Source organism: Meriones unguiculatus, chromosome 1 (genome assembly GCF_030254825.1).
Source record: "Meriones unguiculatus strain TT.TT164.6M chromosome 1, Bangor_MerUng_6.1, whole genome shotgun sequence".
Classification (NCBI taxonomy): domain Eukaryota; kingdom Metazoa; phylum Chordata; class Mammalia; order Rodentia; family Muridae; genus Meriones; species Meriones unguiculatus.
The window spans coordinates 92,394,042-92,414,414 of NC_083349.1; the positions used below are offsets into that span (position 1 = coordinate 92,394,042).

General features: G+C 49.7%; 1 protein-coding gene across 1 annotated transcript in view; it reads right to left on the reverse strand.

Moving 5' to 3' along the window:
• Nucleotides 1-11,151, reverse strand: part of Rhoq (ras homolog family member Q) — a 35,280-nt gene extending 24,129 nt beyond the window's left edge. Inside the window, exons 1-2 of the mRNA XM_021643578.2 lie at nt 10,676-11,151; nt 10,072-10,130 (exon numbers count right to left, since the gene is read on the reverse strand). Coding sequence (XP_021499253.1) covers nt 10,072-10,130; nt 10,676-10,817 — 201 coding nt within the window. The 5' untranslated portion in view covers nt 10,818-11,151. The remainder of the gene's footprint in view (nt 1-10,071; nt 10,131-10,675) is intronic.
• Between the last annotated feature and the right edge of the window lie 9,222 nt (nt 11,152-20,373).

Below are 20,373 nucleotides of genomic sequence, written 5' to 3' on the forward strand. Positions count from 1 at the left end.
ACTTGCCTTTCTTGTTCTGTAACCTATTGGTTTGTCTTTGTCTTTGTCACACCACATGCCTGGTGGCACCCTCACTTAGACTCCTACCTCTTACAAAACAACATAATGCAGGCCCATGGACCAGACCATCCATGACTGTTCCCAATAAATCCATTTCTGAGTTGCAGCGCCTCTACAGAGACTGCCCGGGCAGAAAGGGGGACAGTGGCCCCATTCCTTTGACTTTGCATTCTGCTTCCAACCTAAGTATGATCCCCAGAGTCTGGAGGAGAATGGCCAAGGAAGAAAAGCTAAAAGAGCAAAAATCCAGCTAAAAACACAGATGAACCTTGAAAACAAGGTTCATGAAATGAACATCAAATGAAAAGAGCCAAATATCTATACAAAATGCCCAGAAGAGGCAAATCTATGGAACAGAAGTGGATCAGTGGTTGCTATAGGGTGTGAGGAAGAGGCTGGGGGAGTGACCAACAATGGGGGTGAAGTTTCTTCACAGGTGTGGGGGATGAAAAATTTTCCTGTGCTTTACAACATCTCAGCTTTAAATATTAAAGAGTAAATACATACATCACTAGTTGGAGCCACCATGAATGTCTCTCGCCCACTTTCCTGGTTACTGATGCCTCTGCTACCCTAGTGGCCACATGAAATGCACAGGTGCCTATGCCTGCCTACCCCCTTCCCCGCCCCCACCTCCGAACAATACAGCCTTCCTGCTCTCTTCCTCTCGTCTCCACAGGCCACTCTGGAGGCATACCTAACAGAGCACATAGCTGTGTGACCCAGGCTCACTGGAGAACAGTTCAAACCTACAGAGTATTACATCCACATGGGCCCAGAAGTCTGTCTGTTCAGGGCTTTGCAATGGATGCCATTGTGCTTACACAGGCAATGCATTAAAACCACCACCTACAAGCTGCTTCCAAAGCCTTCGATAATGTCTAGACAGGTCAGAATCCTCCTCCAAATGGCAGAGCCATTATGAAAGTCGGGTTTCTCCACATAATAATTTGACTAACAGACTCTCTGAAATCCAACCCTCGCCTAGTTTCTATGGTAAATTCCAAACCTTGTTTAAAATGTAGTGTCACATATAGTCTGCCTTAGGGGCTTCAACAGTCTTCACGGGTAATAAAGATCTATCCAGGAACAAAGCCAAGTGTCAGGTTGTAGCTCAGTTAGTTACTCAGTTAAAATTCAAAAGTGAGGTATATGTCACCCTCAGCTGGGAGGGGGCTGCTGAGTGGGCCACCTCAGAACGACTTCCTTGATTCCTGGATGAGGCCTGGGCGACTTCACCTGTTGGACAGTCCCGGTGGGTGGATCAGAAATCTCCATTCCCTGGCCCTCCTTTGTCCTCACATACAGCACCATCCCCAGGTTTTCAGGGCCAAGGAGGCTTCGAGAAACACCTTCAGGTAATAAGAGTAAGTAAGCCCTGACCCAGCTGGCGGGAGAGGGCAGCCTTTTGCAACTAAGCTGAAGAAATGGGGTTTTAATTGAACTGGGGAGTGAGAATTAAACACGCTCATTGGCAGCTTTTACAAGGAGCTCCCCTGAGCCAACTCACCCATACCCCAAACCATTACACTATTAGAAGACTGGAACGTTTCTTAAGGGAAACAAAAAGATAACATTTGAAAGGAAGGGAGCAGATGACAAGAGAAAGAGGAGTTCACTTCAAGAACACTGAGGTCAGCGACGGAAAGAGGAAAGAGGATTTACTCCCAAGGTGGCTGCTGAGCAAAGCCAGCACTTCCTCAACCTGCAAAGCCTTTGCCCTGCCTGGGGTTTCACACCAGAAGGGCATCACAGCCTGTCCACTACTCTGGAACTGAGACGCACAGAGCCAAGCTACTATCCTGGTTGGGTGCAGGGTCTGACACCACAAACAAACCTCAGCTGAGGAGACCAGATCTATTGAGCTACTTAACGTGCAGGAGAGAACGTGGCTTGGCGTGTAGACTTCATCAGGGAATACCCATGGAGTTTACTATCTGCACATGCCTAAGGCAGAAAGCACACTCATGAAGTCAAGGTTTGCCATGTGACATCCTGCCCCACAGGCGGGCTGGGAGGAGTCCGTTTATTAAGCAAATGTAGAGAGTCCCAATGCGTGGTCAAAATGAGGAAGAAGGCGGGTGAATGTTTAGGAGGGAGATGACAAAGCATGGAGTTCAGTCATGTCCCTCAGACACTGGGACAGTGTGTAAGGTGGGTGACGAAGGCAGCTTGCTGATAGGAGACACCAGGCCTCACAGACACCAGCTGTCTGTGCAGCTCTGACCTTCTGGCCTACATCAGAATCACTCATCCAGCCTGGACCAACAGTGATTTCCCCAAGCTGTTGAGATGGGGGTAGACCCTAGGATTTGAGATGCCTAACCAGCCCCCAGGTGGCCTGTTGCATAGAGGACCACACTTTGAGAAGCCAGTACCTGTAGGGATCCAGTCCGGCACTTTGTTGTCCACCGCCCTAAGAAGCCCTGCTATGATTTAGAGCCCATTCGGGATTCATTACTAGAAGAACAGATCCTGGCCTCCACAGCACCCCTAGAAACAGACCCCACTGTACTTCCCTAGAAGGCCCCAGTCCAGATTTGGTGCTCAGGGACTGTTTCCTGGTTGGCCAGAAGGAGGCTCTCATCTAGACAGCGAACATAGAAAGATAGAAGCTAGAGGGTCTGGGAGCCCATGGACAAGGTGGTGGTGATGCGGATGGCCCAAGGAGGTAAACCATACGGGCAGCGAGTGGCACCTGAGGATATGGGATGCAACTAGATGAAGGAGACAATTTATTTTCAGTCTACATACTCGGCAAGCTCTTTACCACTCGGCTACACCCACAGTCCAGACATACGTTTGTGAAGAGGCAACTTTCCCTAAATAAGAAAACTCTGGAGGGATAAAAGAGAGACCTGAGTAGCCACCGTGGGGCAGTTCCCAGGCAGCAGACTGACAGCAGGTCAACTGGGTAGAACAGGGCACAGGAAGCACAAAGGGGCATGCAGGGACATTATCCCTTAGGCTAGAGGGAAGTCCACAGGACAGAAGGCAAAAGGCACAAAGCTTTGTCCATGTACTCCTCAGCAATGGGGCATGAGCACCACCCCAGGCATGTCCCTTTTAAGGAAGTACAGTGGTATGTGGGCAAATAGACAAAACGGCCTCAAGTTCACGGGAACAGCATTTGCTGGAGCAATTCTAGCCCCAGCCACTGATAGCCCACCTGCAGAAACCACCCCATCAACTCTTCTGTCTAGAAAAGTGACTGCATTCTTTTTTTTTTTTTTTCATGAAACAGTCAACAATGGAGCATAGATCGTGGAGCAAGGCACTGCCTATGGGCAAGCTGATTGGTGTCAGGATCCCAGGATTTGCAATCCGAAGTCCTGCCCTGGAAGGACTTAACCTCCCCTGTCCTGTAAAGTGAGGAAACACGACTAGCCTCTGACTCACAGAGGTGAGAAGGCAAAGAGGTCACATGCTTTGCACTGTGGTAAACACCATTCAGGGCCGAGCCCCCAAGTTCACCCTGAGGTCCAGTTATCTGGGAATCTGGAGAGAAGGCTGGCTCACTTCTCTGGCCAGTTACTACAAAAGAAACGGCAACAATAAAAGCCTCCTCTTCCGCTTCCTTTTCTATTAAAACCAACAAGCAACAAGGTGGCAGATTAAGATCTCTCTAATTACTAGGTTGTCAATCAAAAGGGGAAAAGTCTATGATTTAGTTATCAAGCCCTCACCTCAAGCTGGCAAGGATAGCAGGGACCCCAGGCCCCTAAAGACACAAGTGGAAGCCCTCCCATGCCTGCCCTCTCCAAACTGCTTCCCACTCCCCGCCCAGATATGAGCTTTCTCATACACTCTCTGCATGGCCTCGCTTGGTGCCATGTTTCTCAAACTTGCACTTGGTGGCACAGAGAGATGGCAGCTGCTGTGCTCAGCACGTGCTGTGTGGGGACTCGGAGCATGGATGAGGGACTGGAAGGGAGAGCTAGACACCAAGCCCCCCCGGCCACCCTCAGAGGGGAGGAACTCTCTCTGCTGGGACCTAGGAAGGTCGGACTCGGCCCTCAAACCCTACCAGAAGGTACTATCATAACCCTCTTATAGGAATGAGGACATCAGTTTGGGAGAGGACCTACCCTGGCTGGTGGTGTTCAGCCTCCCACCTGTCCCTATGTCCTCCAAGCAGCAATCCTCACTCTGTGTCACCACTCTCACTGAGCCCCCCCAACTTGTGCAATATACTTTCCAGGGGCTCGTCACCTTTCTTTCTCTCCCAGAGAAGGCTGGGAAGAGGCCACGGGAGGAGCTGGCTGGTGGGCGGATCCTAGCCACATACAAATATAAAGAGGATTTGGTGTTCACCTGAAGAATCCAAAACCCATCATCCCACTGCCAAACTACCTGTGGTCAGGAGACTGCGGGGGGCAAAAGGCCTTGAAGATGCAAAGGCCTGAGCCTGGTAACCATCAAGCCTAGCAAGCCAAGTTGGAGACATATTGGTAGTTGATGCACCATCCACATACCTGCTTCACTCCTCTTACAGATGAATCGCCAGGGAAGGAGCTCTTAGCCACTGGTTAGCCTTTAGCTGAGAGCCAAATAAAAACCATCTCATTTTAAGACACATGTACCTGGCGTCATGAGGCACTGGGCTGGGCTCCAGAATGTGGCTGCGGAGGACACACGGTGCCCCACCATCCTGGAGCCCATCCAGGGCAGGAAGCATCCACAGAGGCAATGGCAAGGAGTGGTCTCACTGCACGCACTGGTGCAAGGGCATGACAGGCCGGGGCAGCTGGCCACCTGCCACCTGCAGGCTTTCCTGGGCGCACAGCAGCTGTAACGGCACTGAAAGAGGAACAGCGAAGTGCTGAGGGCAGAGAAAGCCGCTCCCTGACCAGAGCTGGCCAAATTAGGGCAAAATCAACCCCCCTGGGTGTGAAAGGAAACCCGGCCTATCACAATTGTCAAGGTTTTTTTTTTTTTTTTTTTTTTTTTTTTTTTGCCTTTTTCCTCTCTGCACACCACTACTGCGTCGGAGGCTTGGGGGTAGCTGCTGCCGCCAACACATGTCCTTGCTAAAGACTGATACTCTGCAGAAAGCTGTTGGTTTTGTCATTTGCTCTCATTCCCCGAAACTCCAAAGTCCACAACAAAACCACAAAAGTCCAATACTCCAAAAGACCCTGACCTGGGTGTGAGGCTGTAAGTTCAAACCACATTACTAAATAAATAAATAAATAAATAAATAAAGGTTAGCTCTGTGGCACGCACAGCAATACAGGCTCAGCCCCAACCCCTACCTCCCTCTACCTTACCAGCTCCCCAAGGCTGACGGAGCAGCATCTTGTTATGTCTGTAGCACTCATCTTTGGCATGCCAGTCAGGAAGCATTAGTTTAAAGACTGGAAATGTCACCAGACCTCAGGAGAATCATGTTGGAAGCCGATCAAAGGGCTCAGAAAGGTTGAGGCTCCACTGGGCACTGCCCCCACCCCAAGGTCCCTGCCTGCGGACCCAAGCCTGAGCTGGACCTGACCACTGGGTCCCACACAGGAAAGCATGGTGTATTTCAAACAGCAACAGCTTCTGAATGGACAGGCCGCCCACCTTCACAGTACAGAGGAGGAGACCAAACATGCCGGCGAGATACGATACAGTGCGGCCTGGGTAGAAAACAGCTTCCGCAGAGGTTAGCAAAACGCAGATGAAAACGGTTACTGAGGGAGAGCAGAGGCTCAGTGCCACTTCTCACCTGCTGTAGCTCATAGGCTCCTCTCACTCTGTTCCCTCAAGGATGGAATGTGAGGCTAAGGGAACCTGAAGTCTGAGGGGTGGGAGGGGCCATTCCCTATAATCCTACATCTGTGAAATGCATACTTACACTGAAGCAGGAAAACTTTTTTCTGACCCACCTATCTCTTTCCCATCAGCTCACTCGCTTGCTGTTTCTTCTCTGGGAAAAGTCTACCTGGGAAGGTGCTGTGAACAAACCCTACCTAAAGATAGAAAGCACTTGATGAGTCCTCCCTCTACCCCTCTCACTATGCTAGGTTCTTGAGTGCTGTCCCATGAAATGTAGAAGAGGGGAGGGACCTCCTGTCCACTGCCTCCAGCTAAGGTTCCCTTTGTCGGAGGAAGGGGGACAGGGGAGCTACAACTGCTGGGTTATGACAAGTGTGAAGTAAATCTCATTTGTCATTGAAAAGCTACCCCAGGGGATACTGGAGCAGGGATATTTATAGCTCTCATGTATGCAACTCTGAACTTGGAAGCTTAAGTTGCCAGATATAGCAACATCGTGCCTAAAACGTACATGTGAACTTGGACGCAGAGACAGTGGCTAAATCCAGAAGTTCAGGGATCCCAAACTCACCCCACCACACACCCTCCTGAGTGTCGGTATTCTGAGACCTGGATAAACCCGACTCTGGTGCTTCCCTCTTCAGAGTATCAAGTTCTACCTTCCTGCCAAGGATTAAGAGATGGAGCCTGGAGCCTGCAGCCAGAGAGCAGCCTGCCAAGCAGATCCCTGATGGCTTGTTTAGGCAGAGGGAAAGTTCACCCCACTTCCTTTCATTCGCAGGAGCAGAGTCAGTGGGGACAATCCCACCTTTCTAATTCCCTCCCAGAGCAGGCAGAGGGCTAGTACACAGCCCACACTGAGGGCCCAAAGCCAGGCACAAAAGGAGAACTTCCACAAAGACCTAGGCAGAAAGCCAGACCTCCCTGCAAGGCCCCCATGGTAGAGGAAGGGGCCTGTATCCACTTCTACTCCAAAACGCTTGGCAGTCAAAATGGCAGGCTGTCCTTGGACCATTCTGGGGTCGGGGTTGGGGGGAGTTCCCTTTAGCAGCAATGCTTGTGAGTGAGTGGAGTTTTAAGAGATGTCCCTAGACAAAGCACACGATGGGAACCGATGCCCAACACACTCTTGTACTCTCATTCTCCCTCTGCTGATAGCAGCAAAGGTCAAGTAGACAGCAGGCTTCTCAAGAAGACCAAAGGTCATCTCCTAACCATCCTCCCTTGACCAAGAGATTCCTATTATGTCAACTGGGCAAAGGATGTTTGTAGCTTTGGACTTGACTGGAGTCATCAAGAGGGCCAAGAGTAAAAGAGTGGACCAGAGGTGCCAACCTGGGGGAGGCATTTGCTGCATTTAGTTAAGTAGGTATGCCAAGCACCCACACACATGAGCAAAGAGTTTGGAGAGAAGGCAAGTGCTTTCCAGCGCTGTGATCTTCCTCTTCATCCTACCATCTCTGGAAAAAGAACTAACTGAAATCTACATATGCCCCTTGCTTCTCAACTTCTGCTCAGAACCTGAAACTATTTCTGGCTCCACACCGCTGCTAATAATTCTAAGATCTGGCCCTCCAGTGGGGTATATCAACTTTAGGCAGGATACACTGTCCTCTTCCACCTGCTACCGCCCCTCCCCCCAAAAACTACCCTGCCCATAGCAGAGCACAGTAATTTCTTGTAATATCATTTGCACGCCTACTATACACAAAGAACTGTTGATACCAACTGTTTTTGCAAAGGTTAATGAATTTAAGGCAGCCTACATCTCTACTGTGTAGATCCTAATTATCCACATTTTACTATTACAAAGAAAGTAAATAACTCAGTTAGAATTATATGCCCAGTATAGCAAGACAGAGATCTGATCCCAAGATGTTTTAGTCCCAAAGCCCACAGGATTTCCTCTTTTGTCTATCTGGCTAAAAATTCTCAACATCTATGTATAAGAATGTACGCATATATATTTGTTCGCCACTATTATTATCATCATAAAATGAATCTGATACCTATTTATAGAGAAATGGGGTCTTAACACAGAAAGCTCCATAAGACACATGAACAATCATTTGATCTGGACCCTTTACATATACCCATACCAGCAGTTGCGGGCCCATAATTTAGATGTTTTCTTTTGCACATCCCAGCTGCTGAGCACAAAACAACAGCCCCACCCCTTTGTCTGGTAATGGCTGTGTCTCTTATTACTAATGAACTGAACTATCAATAACTTTAAACTAAATTCAAAAGTATTAGTCCATGGCTAAGAAACCACCAGTGCTTACCATCAGGTGACATATGGCCCTGATCACACCCTCCCCACTCCTCACCCCCCACCCCTCCTACTTCAAGTACTATATGCATACAAACAATCTGACCAACCCTGGCGCCTCTCAGCACTTCCAAGGACCACTTCCACTGGAGCGATGCAGGGGTCTTTACCTCAGCAGCAAGCTTTTGTAAGCTGTGCGACCTGAGACATACATACATGTACATGTGGTCTCTGATACGTAGAGGGAACATATTAAGAGACCTCTGTATAAACAAAGTTGACATTCACATGTCCTGCTGAATAAAGCGCATGATTAAAACACCATCATTGCAACAAAGAAATGTGGTAGTATGAGAAATTAAAATTAGAAACTCCCCCCCCCCAAACTCTGTATTTTCAACTAATATCAACTTTTTATCTATCAACAGCACTACTTAAAACTTGGTAGTACTTGCCTTCCATAACTGATGCAGATGGTGGTGGGGTTAAATAATAACCAAAACAGGCCCCAAAAGCTGAGACTCAGACATGGCTGCACTGGCCCGGGCATCTTCAATGAAACCTCTGGTACTGTAACCTGCCTGACAGCAATTCTCCATCCTCAGATGTTCTAACACAGTGGTTCTCAACCTTCCTATTCTGTGTCCCGTTAATATAGTTCCTCATGCTGTGGCGATCCTCAGCCATAGCCTTATTTCATTACTACTTCATAACTATAATTTTGCTACTGTTATGAATCATAATGTAAATCTCTGTTGTGTAGGAGATCTGATATATGACCCCTTTCCCACAAGTTGAGAACCACTGTTATAACAGTTCAGAAATCAGGACCACATCAAGCCCCTCTCTCCCCTCTACCCCCCAAAAAAACCCAACCCACAAGTTATTTCTAGACTTCAATATGGAATCTGAGAACACAGAATTCTGAAAGGCAATTCTAGACAAACATATTTAACACTCAGTATCTGGGTGTTATTTCTTTCTTTTCCTTCCTTCTTTCTTCTTTTAGCCCCTGTTCACAAATAAAGACCTCAGTGACTGGACTTCCCACAGATCCTTAGTCCTTCAACGGCTGACAAGTCCTCAGGGTGCTCAAACCTGCATAATACACAGAAACTTCCTCCTGAGACTTCAGGAAGACTTACAGAGCTTTATTCTGCAAAACGTCATCACCTTACCCCAGAGGAAAGAAAGTGGGTCTGGAAAGGCTGGGTCAGGGAGACAAACCGCCATAAGCCTTCAGGAGAACAGCCTGGCCCTTCTGGTTTGCAAACACTAGCCAGAGGCTGTGAGGAAAAGTGTTCCTTTCCTTTCTGCACAATAATCTCTCCAAAGAAAACACAAAGTCACCTGGCCCTCCAAGGGGAAGAAAGCTCTTCCTCCAAGACTCAAGCTGAACTCTTAACCCTACGCACCCCGGACCCCAGGGAGTAGCTGATGGTTGTTGTTTCTTTCTTTTTTCCCTGTGGTCCTCTGGTAACACCACAAATTACGTTTTCAGGGACTGGAGTCCCAGAGTGCAATGATGTTGTAATAAACATAACCAGGACCAAATGCCTTCCCATCATGTTAGATGATGCCATTTCCCACCAATCAGGCTCCTCGGGCAGGCAGACCACTCACCAATGAGGGCCCAGACAGAGGCTGTGAGGGGGAGCCCTGGTCAGCAGCAACTAAAAATAAGAGCGCCTCACCATTGGCCGCCGCCACTTTGCAACAGGAGTTGGGACCCGCACACTAGGCAACATACATAACGACCCACACAGTCAAAAACTTTCACGTCCCGGGGGGTTCACGCTGCTCTGCATTTTCTTTTTGGTTTGTTTCCTTAATTTTCTGACTTAAGAAAAAATCTGATCCTGAGGGAGCCCCCGGGAGACACACCCTCCCACCTAGACACCTCAGTCTCCAAAGGTTTTTCACAGACACACAGAGCTGGCGAAAGGTGGGGCAGAGGGAACCGGCCAGAGGCCAAGACTCACCTGTCCAGCTGTGTCATAGAGTCCCAAGAGGTACTGCTTGCCCCCCACGGTGACGCTGACTGCAAGGACAGAAGTGGGGGTGGGGAGAGAAGCTCACAATGACCTGAGGTCTAGCAAATTCGTTCCCTCAGTACCCTCCCTTTCCCAAATCAATGGGAAGCGTGTGGGTGCTCCCCGGGAGAGAACACCCCCTTTTTCTCTGAGTCCGGTTCACTGCCAAGTGGCATGAGATATAGGTGTAATATTGGCCCCTGGTACCCGCCCCTCCTTCTCCCCAAGTCCCGTAGCCACGTCTACCCGAGTATTCCCAAATGTTTCCCCCACAGGGGCTTGGGGCAGTGAGGGAAGAGACCGTGGGAAGGTCAAGAAGGGCGCTCGGGGAACTGAGAAGTGTGGGAGAAGGAGCGAGGGCGGGGGTGACAGAAAAGAGGTGGGAGTTGCTGCGAGGGGTGACTGGAGGCACAGTCTCGGGGGTGGGACCGCCAGGCAGAGGGCAAGGCGGGGGAGGGGAGCACGCTCAGGGGAGGCAGCCGGGGGCTCGGCCAAAGTTGCTCCAAAGTTCCCGGCCCGGGATCAGCCCTTAGTCAGCAGGACAGAGGCTTACCTGCGTAGTGGTCGAAGACGGTGGGCACGTACTCCTCGGGAAAGGCGTCGTTGGCATAGCTCATGAGCAGGCACGTCTTGCCCACTGCCCCGTCGCCGACCACCACGCACTTGAGCATCAGCGCGCCGGGCCCGTGAGCCATGCTGCGGCCGGCCGGCCTCGGGGCATGGTCCCCCCGGAGCCCCCTTCCCGGCCCCGGGCTCAGCCCCAGCCCGCCTGGGGGGTCCGCCGTCGCCGCCGCTCGGCGCAGCAGGGCCGCCCCCCCGGCCCCATGCAGCGGTTCCCCTGACCCGAGGGGGAGGTGCGCCGGGCCCGGAGCGCAGCCGCCGCCGCTTCGATCGCTGCCCCGCTCCCCGCCCCGGCCCCGCTCGCCGCGCCCGCCTGCCGGCCCCGCCGCTCGGCGCCCGAACCCGCTCCCCGGCCCGGCCTCCCCCGGAGGATCCGCCGGATCATAAGACCGTCCGGCCCCTGGGGAGTCGGCAACTTTGGGGAGGGCGGCGGAGGGGAGGGGCCAGGCAGCTCTGCCCGCCCCGCGCCGCCCCGGCCCCCGCCCGCCTGGGCCGGGAGGAGGGCGGTCCCGGCGGCTCCCGGGGGCCGCGCGCCACGAGCCCGCGCCCGCCGTGCGGTCCTGCCGCTCACCCTAGCTTGACTCCCCGCGGGGCCGGCGCGGAGGCCGAGGAGGAGGCGCCCGGGGGCCCGGAGGACGGGCTGGGGGAGGGGCTCCCGGGCCGCCGGTCGGGAGGAGCCCAGGGCTCCTCGCGAAAGTGCGGCCACAGCCCGGAAGCGTCCGCAGGCCCCGGTGCGGGGAGGAGACGTGGAGGCCTTTGGGGGAACCACGACGACTTCAGCGGTGACGCAATTGTGCAAAATTACACAGATGTATAGGTTTAAATTCTGCCTGGAAGGCAGGAGCCATCCTAGCGGCCCGCAAGTGCTCCACGCAAAGAGAGATCAGGAACGGCGGCCAGGAGGGTTATACAAATAATTAATGACAATAATTAGAAAGGCGAGAGGAGGCTGCGAGGGTGGTGGGTCCTCTTGAGTTGGGGACCTGCGACTCCTGGCTTATTGCTTGCTCTTCAGCATCACCACCCCACGCCTTTCGCAGCACGAGCTTGAGTCATTTTCTATGAAATTGGTGACTAAGAGAGATGCAGCATTTTGCACCCTCAACCAGCCACAAAGGGGCGAGCCCTTGTCAGGAGAACGCGAATGTTATTTGTGCTCCCCCTGGAGGCGACATTGTCCGAAGCTTCCTTTGGGTCCCAAATATCTCTCCAAAAGTATTCTGTTGTGATCTTTGAGATCTGGTTTGTCCTCATGCTCTGAGATCTGGCCAGTGATCCAGGGCCAACCCTGCTTCTCTGTCTGGCAAGTCCGGAAACACTTGTCTGGCCAGGGCCAGTTTTGTGGCTGAGTGCTACTTTAAACCTAACGGTACTGGGGCAAAGGCGCACACCGCAGCCCATCCCCAGCTTGCTGACAGGAAAATCGCTTCCTCGCACCGGTTCATGGTGGTACAGATTGCTGTGTTGAGAGGTGCGTGGGGTCATTCAGACCCTCAACCCGGGGTTTAGGTGAAAATACGGTACCTGGGAAGTGGTTACAAAAAGGCTTCGTGTTACTCCCGGCGGTCAAGGACTTGAGGAGTACTTGGGGAAGTGCTTACTGTGATGTCCTCATTTTGCGCTCACGATTCCCAGGTGCCAGTTCTGAAATCCTAAACCTAATTTCAATTCTACCAGGGAAGATTCCGCGTATTATTTAAAGTTCCTTGTGAACGCAGAGGAGCACCTCTCCACACCCGCCCTTTGCGTTTCAGTGGAGGGACTTGCGTTGACTGCATTAATAAATCTGAAAGTTACTTCATGCATTCTGAAAGCTTAAGAAAGGCCACACACTGCCTTGAAGTCAGGTCTTGCCACTTTCCCATTGAGGGGAAGAGAGGAAAGTTTGCTGTTTGCAGAGGCTAGTATTCTGAAAGAAGGATCTGTGGAAAAGGTTAAAGAGCTGTGGGAGCCAGCTCTGCCAGAAAGCTGAATTTGCTCCAAGCACCACAAGTTAGCAGTGTGGCTGCCTTTCTCTAGGCCTCAGTTTTCTGCTCTAAAAATGTGAGCTCATCTCACAGGGACCCCAGGTTCTGGATGGCTGTGGGAAGCTTTGGGAATCTCAACGCACGCTCCAAGTTGGGAACTAATGTGGGATGAATCATGCAGTGGTGATTTCATTGGCGACAGTGACCTCATTCCCTTGGCCCACAGTAATGCCAAACAGACTGCCAAGAATATTAGAGCTCTGGGGACGGTCACACCTGGTATGGATGTGGATTGGGGGGGAGGAAAGTCATCCAGAATGCTGCCTTGTCAGCCCCCCTCCCTGCTCCCCTTCGGCTGGAATAATTAGACCTCTGCAAGACCCTCCATTTCCCATGGGCAAAAAAAAAAAAAAAAAAGAATGTCCAAGTGGTAAAACCGAACAAAACCAAAACCAGCTCTCAAATGTCAAGGACTAGGGGACAGGAAACAACTTTGTTTCTAAGCATCCCATAGGCCTCTGCTTATTTCCTTTTGTTTTGAGCTGCAAACGCTGAAACAGATGCAGGTCTGTGTGAGAACAGTGAACTTGTCTAGGCAGCCTTCTCTTTTTTCCTCTACTCCTTCCTTCCTCCTCCTCATTGATTCATTCAGTATTCCATTTAACAAGCATGAATTGAGGTCGACTAGAAGCCAGGCTTTCTTCCTGGGCAGAGGACTTAGAGCTAGCTGGCAAGCCACAATCACTAGAGGGAGGGCGGAAAGGAACTGATGGGCAAACAGATAATTGCTATATAATGCAATCAGTACTGTGGGAGAGAATACAGAACGGGCTTCTGGAGGAGCTGAGGAGGCAGCAGGGCACAGCTGTGGGTGTTCGGAGGGAGGATTTGCAGACAGGAGAAGGCAGGCCTGGGAAAGGCAGAGAGAATGCAGTGGCCAGCTTTCAGGGCATGGAGATCACCTGAGGTGGACAGTCTGTCAAACCTTGTTCCTATAGGGGTGCACACAATCAGGGGGCTATATCTCATCCACCAAGTACAGACCAGAGGCACCGTCTGTGTGGGCGGTAGCCCCAAAAGCAAGGACATGGTGGATGAGGGAGAGATTGGCAGGGTGTTGCTGAGGGCAGTACCTGTGCTGTGAGGGGTACTTGGTGCTCAGGGATGTAGATAATCTTATTTTATCTCTGACATGACTACGCAAGATAAGATTCATAGACAGCAGCTATTAGTTGGTCTGTCTAGGACAGCACCGTTTGCTTCTGATAAACATCCGTTGTAATTTCATGTCTGTCATCATGTGGTTTGACTGGAAGCTTTCATCTTACACATCCTGCCTGAAGTCCCCCCACCCCCATCCCCGCCACACCCAGGACTGACCCCACATGGGTACCGAATCTAAGGCAAGACACTCAAAGCTCTTTCCTGAAATTTTTGAATTTGGGGTTCATAGCTGGCTTGTGTGGGTCTGAAAACTGTTGGCCACTCAGGAACTAGCCAGAGCAGGAAACTGAGAGCAGAGAAAAGCAGAGAGGTGCTGTCCTCAAGGCAGGGTGCATACACTTACATGCATTCACACACAGTCAACACGAAGCGTGCATGTAGGTAATTTAAGTTTATGGCTCTATTGTTCCTGAGGCCTTACCAGCTCTTCAGACTGTCAAATTGAGGTCAATTAAGGAGACCATCAATTACTTCAGCTATCTCTCCTTTTTGCCTAGTGATTTGAAGTTAGTTTGCAGCCACTGGTAACCAAAAGAATTCTGACGGTGCCCTCATTATAGCCGAGGTAAGGATTTGCCAAGACTTTAAGAACCTTGCTCAGTTACTCAGCCAAGCACAGGGCTAGGGTTTGAAAAGTTGTTTCCAAGCTCATGCTACTTGCTATACGGTCCATCACGATGCGTGGAAGACTGTAGATGAGGGAAACAACGAACTTAGGCCTGTCATTCGAGACCGCTCTGGGACTGGAGTATGGATTTGGAGAATAGGAGACTCAGTCAGAGTGGGGACGGGAGAGACAGGGAAAGGCTGAACAAAGCATTATCATGAACGTGAAGAAGAGAGTGGGGGGTCAAGGATGCTGGAGTGAGACACTCATATAATTTGGAAATTGTCCCCTTCCATAAGCTTCAAAGAAAGATGGCACACAGATTTCTCCATGAGAAATGAAACAAGTGTTTTAATCCTGTGCTTCAGTCCTAAGAGTAGTATGACTGAGTTCCTGGTTCAGAAGAGACACAGACGTGAGGGGTTTAGATCTAGTTGGAGGCAGTGATGTTGACCAGCCAAACCCCTGTGTGGCTATTCTTTCACAGTGGATGTTTTGGTCAGTGAACATCAGAAACACAACTGGAGTGTGGAACATCAGCAGTTCTCATCCTGTGTGTCCTGACCCCTTTGGAGTTGTTTATCAGATGTCCTGCATTGCCAGGCATTTACATTATGATTGATAGCAGCAGCAAAATTACAGTTCTGAAGTGGCAACGAAATGATTTTGTGGTTGAGGGTCACCATAACATGAGAAACTATTAAAGGGTCGCAGCGTTAGGAAAGTTGAGAACCGCTGCTCTAGTTGCTGAGTCTCGGTGGGAAGAGATGTGCTAGCCTTAAAGTGAAGCTCTTAGACAGTGCAGACCATCCTTGCCCAGCTCATGCGTTAGTTATAAGCCACACTCTTTCTCTGGAGGCTCAGCTTCCGTGGCTGGCATGTAAGTCAGTTCCTGACCGTGGCACCTCAGGGCAGGCAGTAGTTGTGGATGTGGTGTGACTGAGTTCCTGGTTCAAACGTGGCAGGTATATACATGGCTTGTTGAAAGCTAGGTGACAGCAGTGGTGCTGGAGGCGGCTTTCTCACTGGAAGTGGCTCCCAGGTTGTATGCTGGACATCATTCCATCTCCGCCAGTCTCTAGCCCTTCCGCAGCCCTGTATGCTATCTCTGACTCTCTAAGGGTTCTCTCTGCATTTTTCTGCTTAAGCAGCCATGGTTTCTGTTGCTTGCAACCCAGCCTCCTGAGAAGGGGGTGGACAAGCAGATAACCACATTAACGCACTTCGTGTAAGCAACGTAGCGATGTTCACGCCTGCCATAGCAACAGTGCTAGACTAATCTTCCTCATGTAACTTGAAAATGGCACCAATTGCATAAGACCACTGGTTCCTAAAATCAGACTGTGTAGAGGACAGGGACAAGTTCCTGAGGAAAGGGATGAAGTAGTGAGAGCCCTATTGCCTCCCTAAATTTCTGTAGGAGTATTTTCTTTATGGAAGCACCAAGCAGAGAACAGTGGCCTTGCTCAGCCAAGGAGATTGCTGGGAAGGCTTTCCAAGGCCAGATATCACAGAGGAGAAGGTATAAAGCAAAAGTGGCTCCTGGGACCCCTGGTCTGGTATTGAATACCAAGTTGCATATGGGTGGGGTGAGCTTCTCCCAGGCTAAGCGAAGGGCAGGGCTCACGCTGCTGCAGGAGACAGGTGGGTTTCAGCTAGCCAATATGAAGAGGCCTTATTGAAAGTCCAGGGAATTCAATGGCGACTCCAGTAGAAGGGTTATATATAGCCCTGACGTCAAGGTGACTTTAGCTATTTCCCCAACAAGGTTTAGAGATGAGCCTCAGAAAGAGCGAGTTTATTAACAAACACTGCCAGATAAAAGAAATCTGCATTTTTAACAACAAAATACAGGTATCCAGAAAAAAAAAATTCAGGAAGTTAAAAATTACTGCACATGCAAATGGGTGGGATGCTGCAACAAAATTATAGAAAATTTAGTCAAGAGAAGCAAACCAGGAATGCAATTAGCAGACCAGTACTTAAAGAGAAGTTTAAAATATGCACAAAGATTTAAAGGAAAGCATGAACATAAGGAGAAAAACAGAAGAATTATTTTAGAACCACATAGAAGTTTTAGAGTAGAAGTTTTCACTGCCTGAAGGGAGTGATTCACTGGACATTGAAAAGGAAGCATCAGTGTTTGACACTTATCAATAGAAACTATCCAAACTAAAGAACATATACGCACGCGTGCGTGCCCACATGCATGGGCACAGCAACATTAAATGATTTTATGTGTACACAAATTTGGAGTCTAAAGTTTGGGGAGTAACGATTGAGGTCATTCCAGTTTTATGAAAGTTATTAATCAAGAATTTCAACACCAGGCATGGTGGCACATGTTCATAATCCCAGCACTCGGGGAGACAGAGGCAGGCAGATTGCCGTGAGTTCGAGGCCAGCCTGGTTTTACAAAGTGAGTCCAAGACAGCCAGGGCTACACAGAAAAACCCTGTCTTAAAAAACAAACAAAAATTTTACTAAAAATCACTACTAAAAATAAGAAAGATTGAGAGTAAAAAGTAAAAAAGACATTATGTAGCAAGGAGCAAAAGCTAGGATAACTGACTTCTCATCTGAAATAATGTAGATCTGAGTTTAGTGGAAGAGAATCTTTATAGCATTGGAAAAAAAAGAAAAGAAAGCATCATAATAGCTTAGATTTTTACAGTCAGCAAAAACTGTCCTCCAAAATGGAAGGCAAAAGAAATTTGGCTTTTTTTTTTCAGGTATCAAAAGGCTTAAATATTTTTAATTAAAATTGCTATTTTATTTCTTTTTACGTGTATGGGTGTTCTGCCTACATATTTGTGCGCCACTCGCATGGCTAGTGCCCAAGGAGGCCAGAGGCAGGCATCAGATCTCTTGGAACTGGAGTTTCAGACAGTCATGGGTGCTGGGAATTGAGACCTCGGTCCTCTGAAAGAACAGCCAGTCTCTAAACTCCTCAACCATCTCTCTGGGCTCGTAAAGAAACCTTGAACTATAAGGTCTTTATTACAACAAATATTAAGAAAGTTCTTCAGGTAGTGATACCAGATGAAAAGTCAGATCTAACCAGATGCTGTGGCACGTGCCTATAATCCCAGCACTCGGGGAGGTAGAGGTAGGCAGATCTCTGTGAGTTTGAGGCCAGCCTGGCCTAAAAAGTGAGTCCAGGCCAGCCAAAGCTACACAGAAAAACCCTGTCTCCAAACAAACAAACAGAACAACAACAACAACAAAAGTCAGATCTCTACAAATGAAATTAAGAGCCCAGAAGTGGTAAAATATATAGACAAATATTTGACACTTTTCTTTGCTAATAAAAAATTTTTACATGGTTTATAACACCTATTGAAATAAAATTACAGTAAGAATAGCACCCCTCTGTCTCCCTGCCTGCTTGGCGACTTTCCTGGCCCTGTTCCTTGGGTCCGGTTAATCTGCTTGAGAGCTCCCCTCAATAGACCTGTGTTTATACTTTTAATTTGGCTTGATTTGGTTCATTTCCTTGGTGCAGAATGCCTATCAGTATGGGAGGCAAAAATTCCTTTGTCCTTCACTACAGCCCTTGACCTAAGTGTGGGGACTTCCAGAATGTTCCATAGATCCAGAGCTAACTTACAGCTTAGAAACACCACATGCTCCATGGCTAAACAGGTTGTAAGGAACTGAAATAATTTTCCCTTGCTTGGGAAACACTCTCCACCCTGAGCTCCCCCGGGGAATTACCCTAAACCTTTCCCTGGCTCCCTCTGACCTCCTGAGTTGGTATCTGGAGGGCTCATGCAGGGGCCTTGGGGAAACATTCCCAGGAGGCAGGACCAGTCTGGTTGGTGTCACTTTTGCTTGAGTGTAGGTTAGAGTCATGACAGCCTTACAGTCACAGAGTCTTAGAGCCTCCAGACAAATCCATACAACCCCCACACTGGACAAATTCTTTCGGAGCCCTGTGTCCAGCGATGTAGACTATATACGGCCCACTGGAGCTGGCCACTGTGCCCCCTCTCACCATCACCATGTTCAGTCCTCTCTCGTTCTTACAAAGGGCTGAAACCTCCCTCAAGGTTGCTGGCAGTTTATAGGGGCACTGTCTTTACTATCCAGCTATACTATCTGTGGGCCCAGTGGGTAGCTATGGTTGCTGGGTCATGCTGGCCTCCGTGGGAAGCAATGAGATGAGTAAAGAAAAGGGGAAATAGCTCTCTTTCCAGAGAAGTCCCTAAAGAGACCCTGGGCATGGAGAAGGACAGTGTAGGCTAGATATTTACGCTCTCTTCCTTGCAAACCAGAACTGTCCCGTGCCAGAGGGTGAGCTGTGTCTCTGAGGAGACACATGATGAGAGTGTATTTGGTATCTGAGCAGCGCTTGCTCTGAATGTGTCATTGAGGCTGCCATGTGTCTCTGAGGTTGAACAGTTGTGTTCCTTCCTGGGGCCATTCTCTGCTTGCAGGCTGGAATCTTGGACAGATAGCTCCCTCTGAGGAGATATATCCCAGGGCTGCTCACTCACCTCACCCTGAGGCTTGCTCGCTGGAGGCTTCCTGGTGGCCTAGGTGGTTAGAGGACTGTGGTTCTGTGTAAGGTCAGAGGGAGGGAGGGATCTTGGAGCTGAGGCAGGGAAGCTATACTGTGTGATGACTCACCTAGCAGGTTCCACTGGCCTTTCCAGGGCCATTGTGAGGGTGGCAGGCTACTCACCGACATCTCTTTTACACATTCGAGTTTTGTGTCAAAGCCAGATCCTCTGACCCTGTGCTAGTTCACTTTTTGCCAACATGGCACAAACTAGAGTCACCTCAGTTTTTGAGATGTCCCTATCAGACTGGCCCACAGGTACATCTGTTGAACATGTTTTTTCGTTCTCTCTTTCTTTTACACACACACACTCTCTCTCTCCTTTTCTCCCTCCCTCCCTCCTTCTCATTTGGTTTTTAGAGACAGAATTTCTTTGTGTAACCCTGGCTGTCTTGGAACTCACTCTGTAGACCAGGCTGTCTTCAAACCCACAGAGGTCCATCTGTCTCTGCCTTCTAAGAGCTAGGTGTGTGCTGCTATGCCTGACTTTTTTTCTTGATCAATGATTAGTGTGGGCGGGCCCAGCCCACTGTGGGTGGTGTCATCCCCGGGAGGTAGTCCAGGGTTGTATAAGAAAGCAGGCAGAGCAAGGCATGAAGCAGCATTCCTTTTTTGTCTTCTGCCTCAGTCCCTGCCTCCAGGTCGCTGCCTTGACTTCCCTTAATGATGGACTCTAAGCTGTAAGAGGAAATAAACTCTTTCCTCTCCAAGTTGGTTTTGGACAGTGTATAACCATAGCAATAGGAAGTAAGCTGGGACAGGAGCTGTTTTCGGGGAATAGGCTATTATGACAGACCTGGCCGTGTCGTTTAGGGGAGGATTCTGGAAGTACTTGTTCCTGGAAACCAAGCTATGCTAATTTACCAAGCTAAGCTAATTTGAAGCAAACTGCCCTTGGGGAGAACCTGATCTGAAATGCCTGTCCTGCAGATGTTTTAGAAGATGCCAAGTTATGGGTTGTGTGTGGATTCCTTTGTTTGCTTGGTTGGTTGGTTTTTTCACGACTGAGTTTCCCTGTGTAGCCTTGGCTGTCCTGGACTTGCCTTGTAGTCTAGGCTGGCCTGGAACTCAGAGAGCTCTGACTGCCTCTGCTTCCTTGAGTGCTAGGATTACAGGCAAGTGCCACTGCCCCCCCGCCAGTTGTGGATTCTTAATGTAAATTGTGGCCTTGTCTGGCTCACTCTTCCCTTTTCAGGCCGGCCCCAACAGAAGTTTCATGTTCTGCAGCCCGGGCCAGAACTTGCTTAGCGGCTGGGATGGAGTGTCCA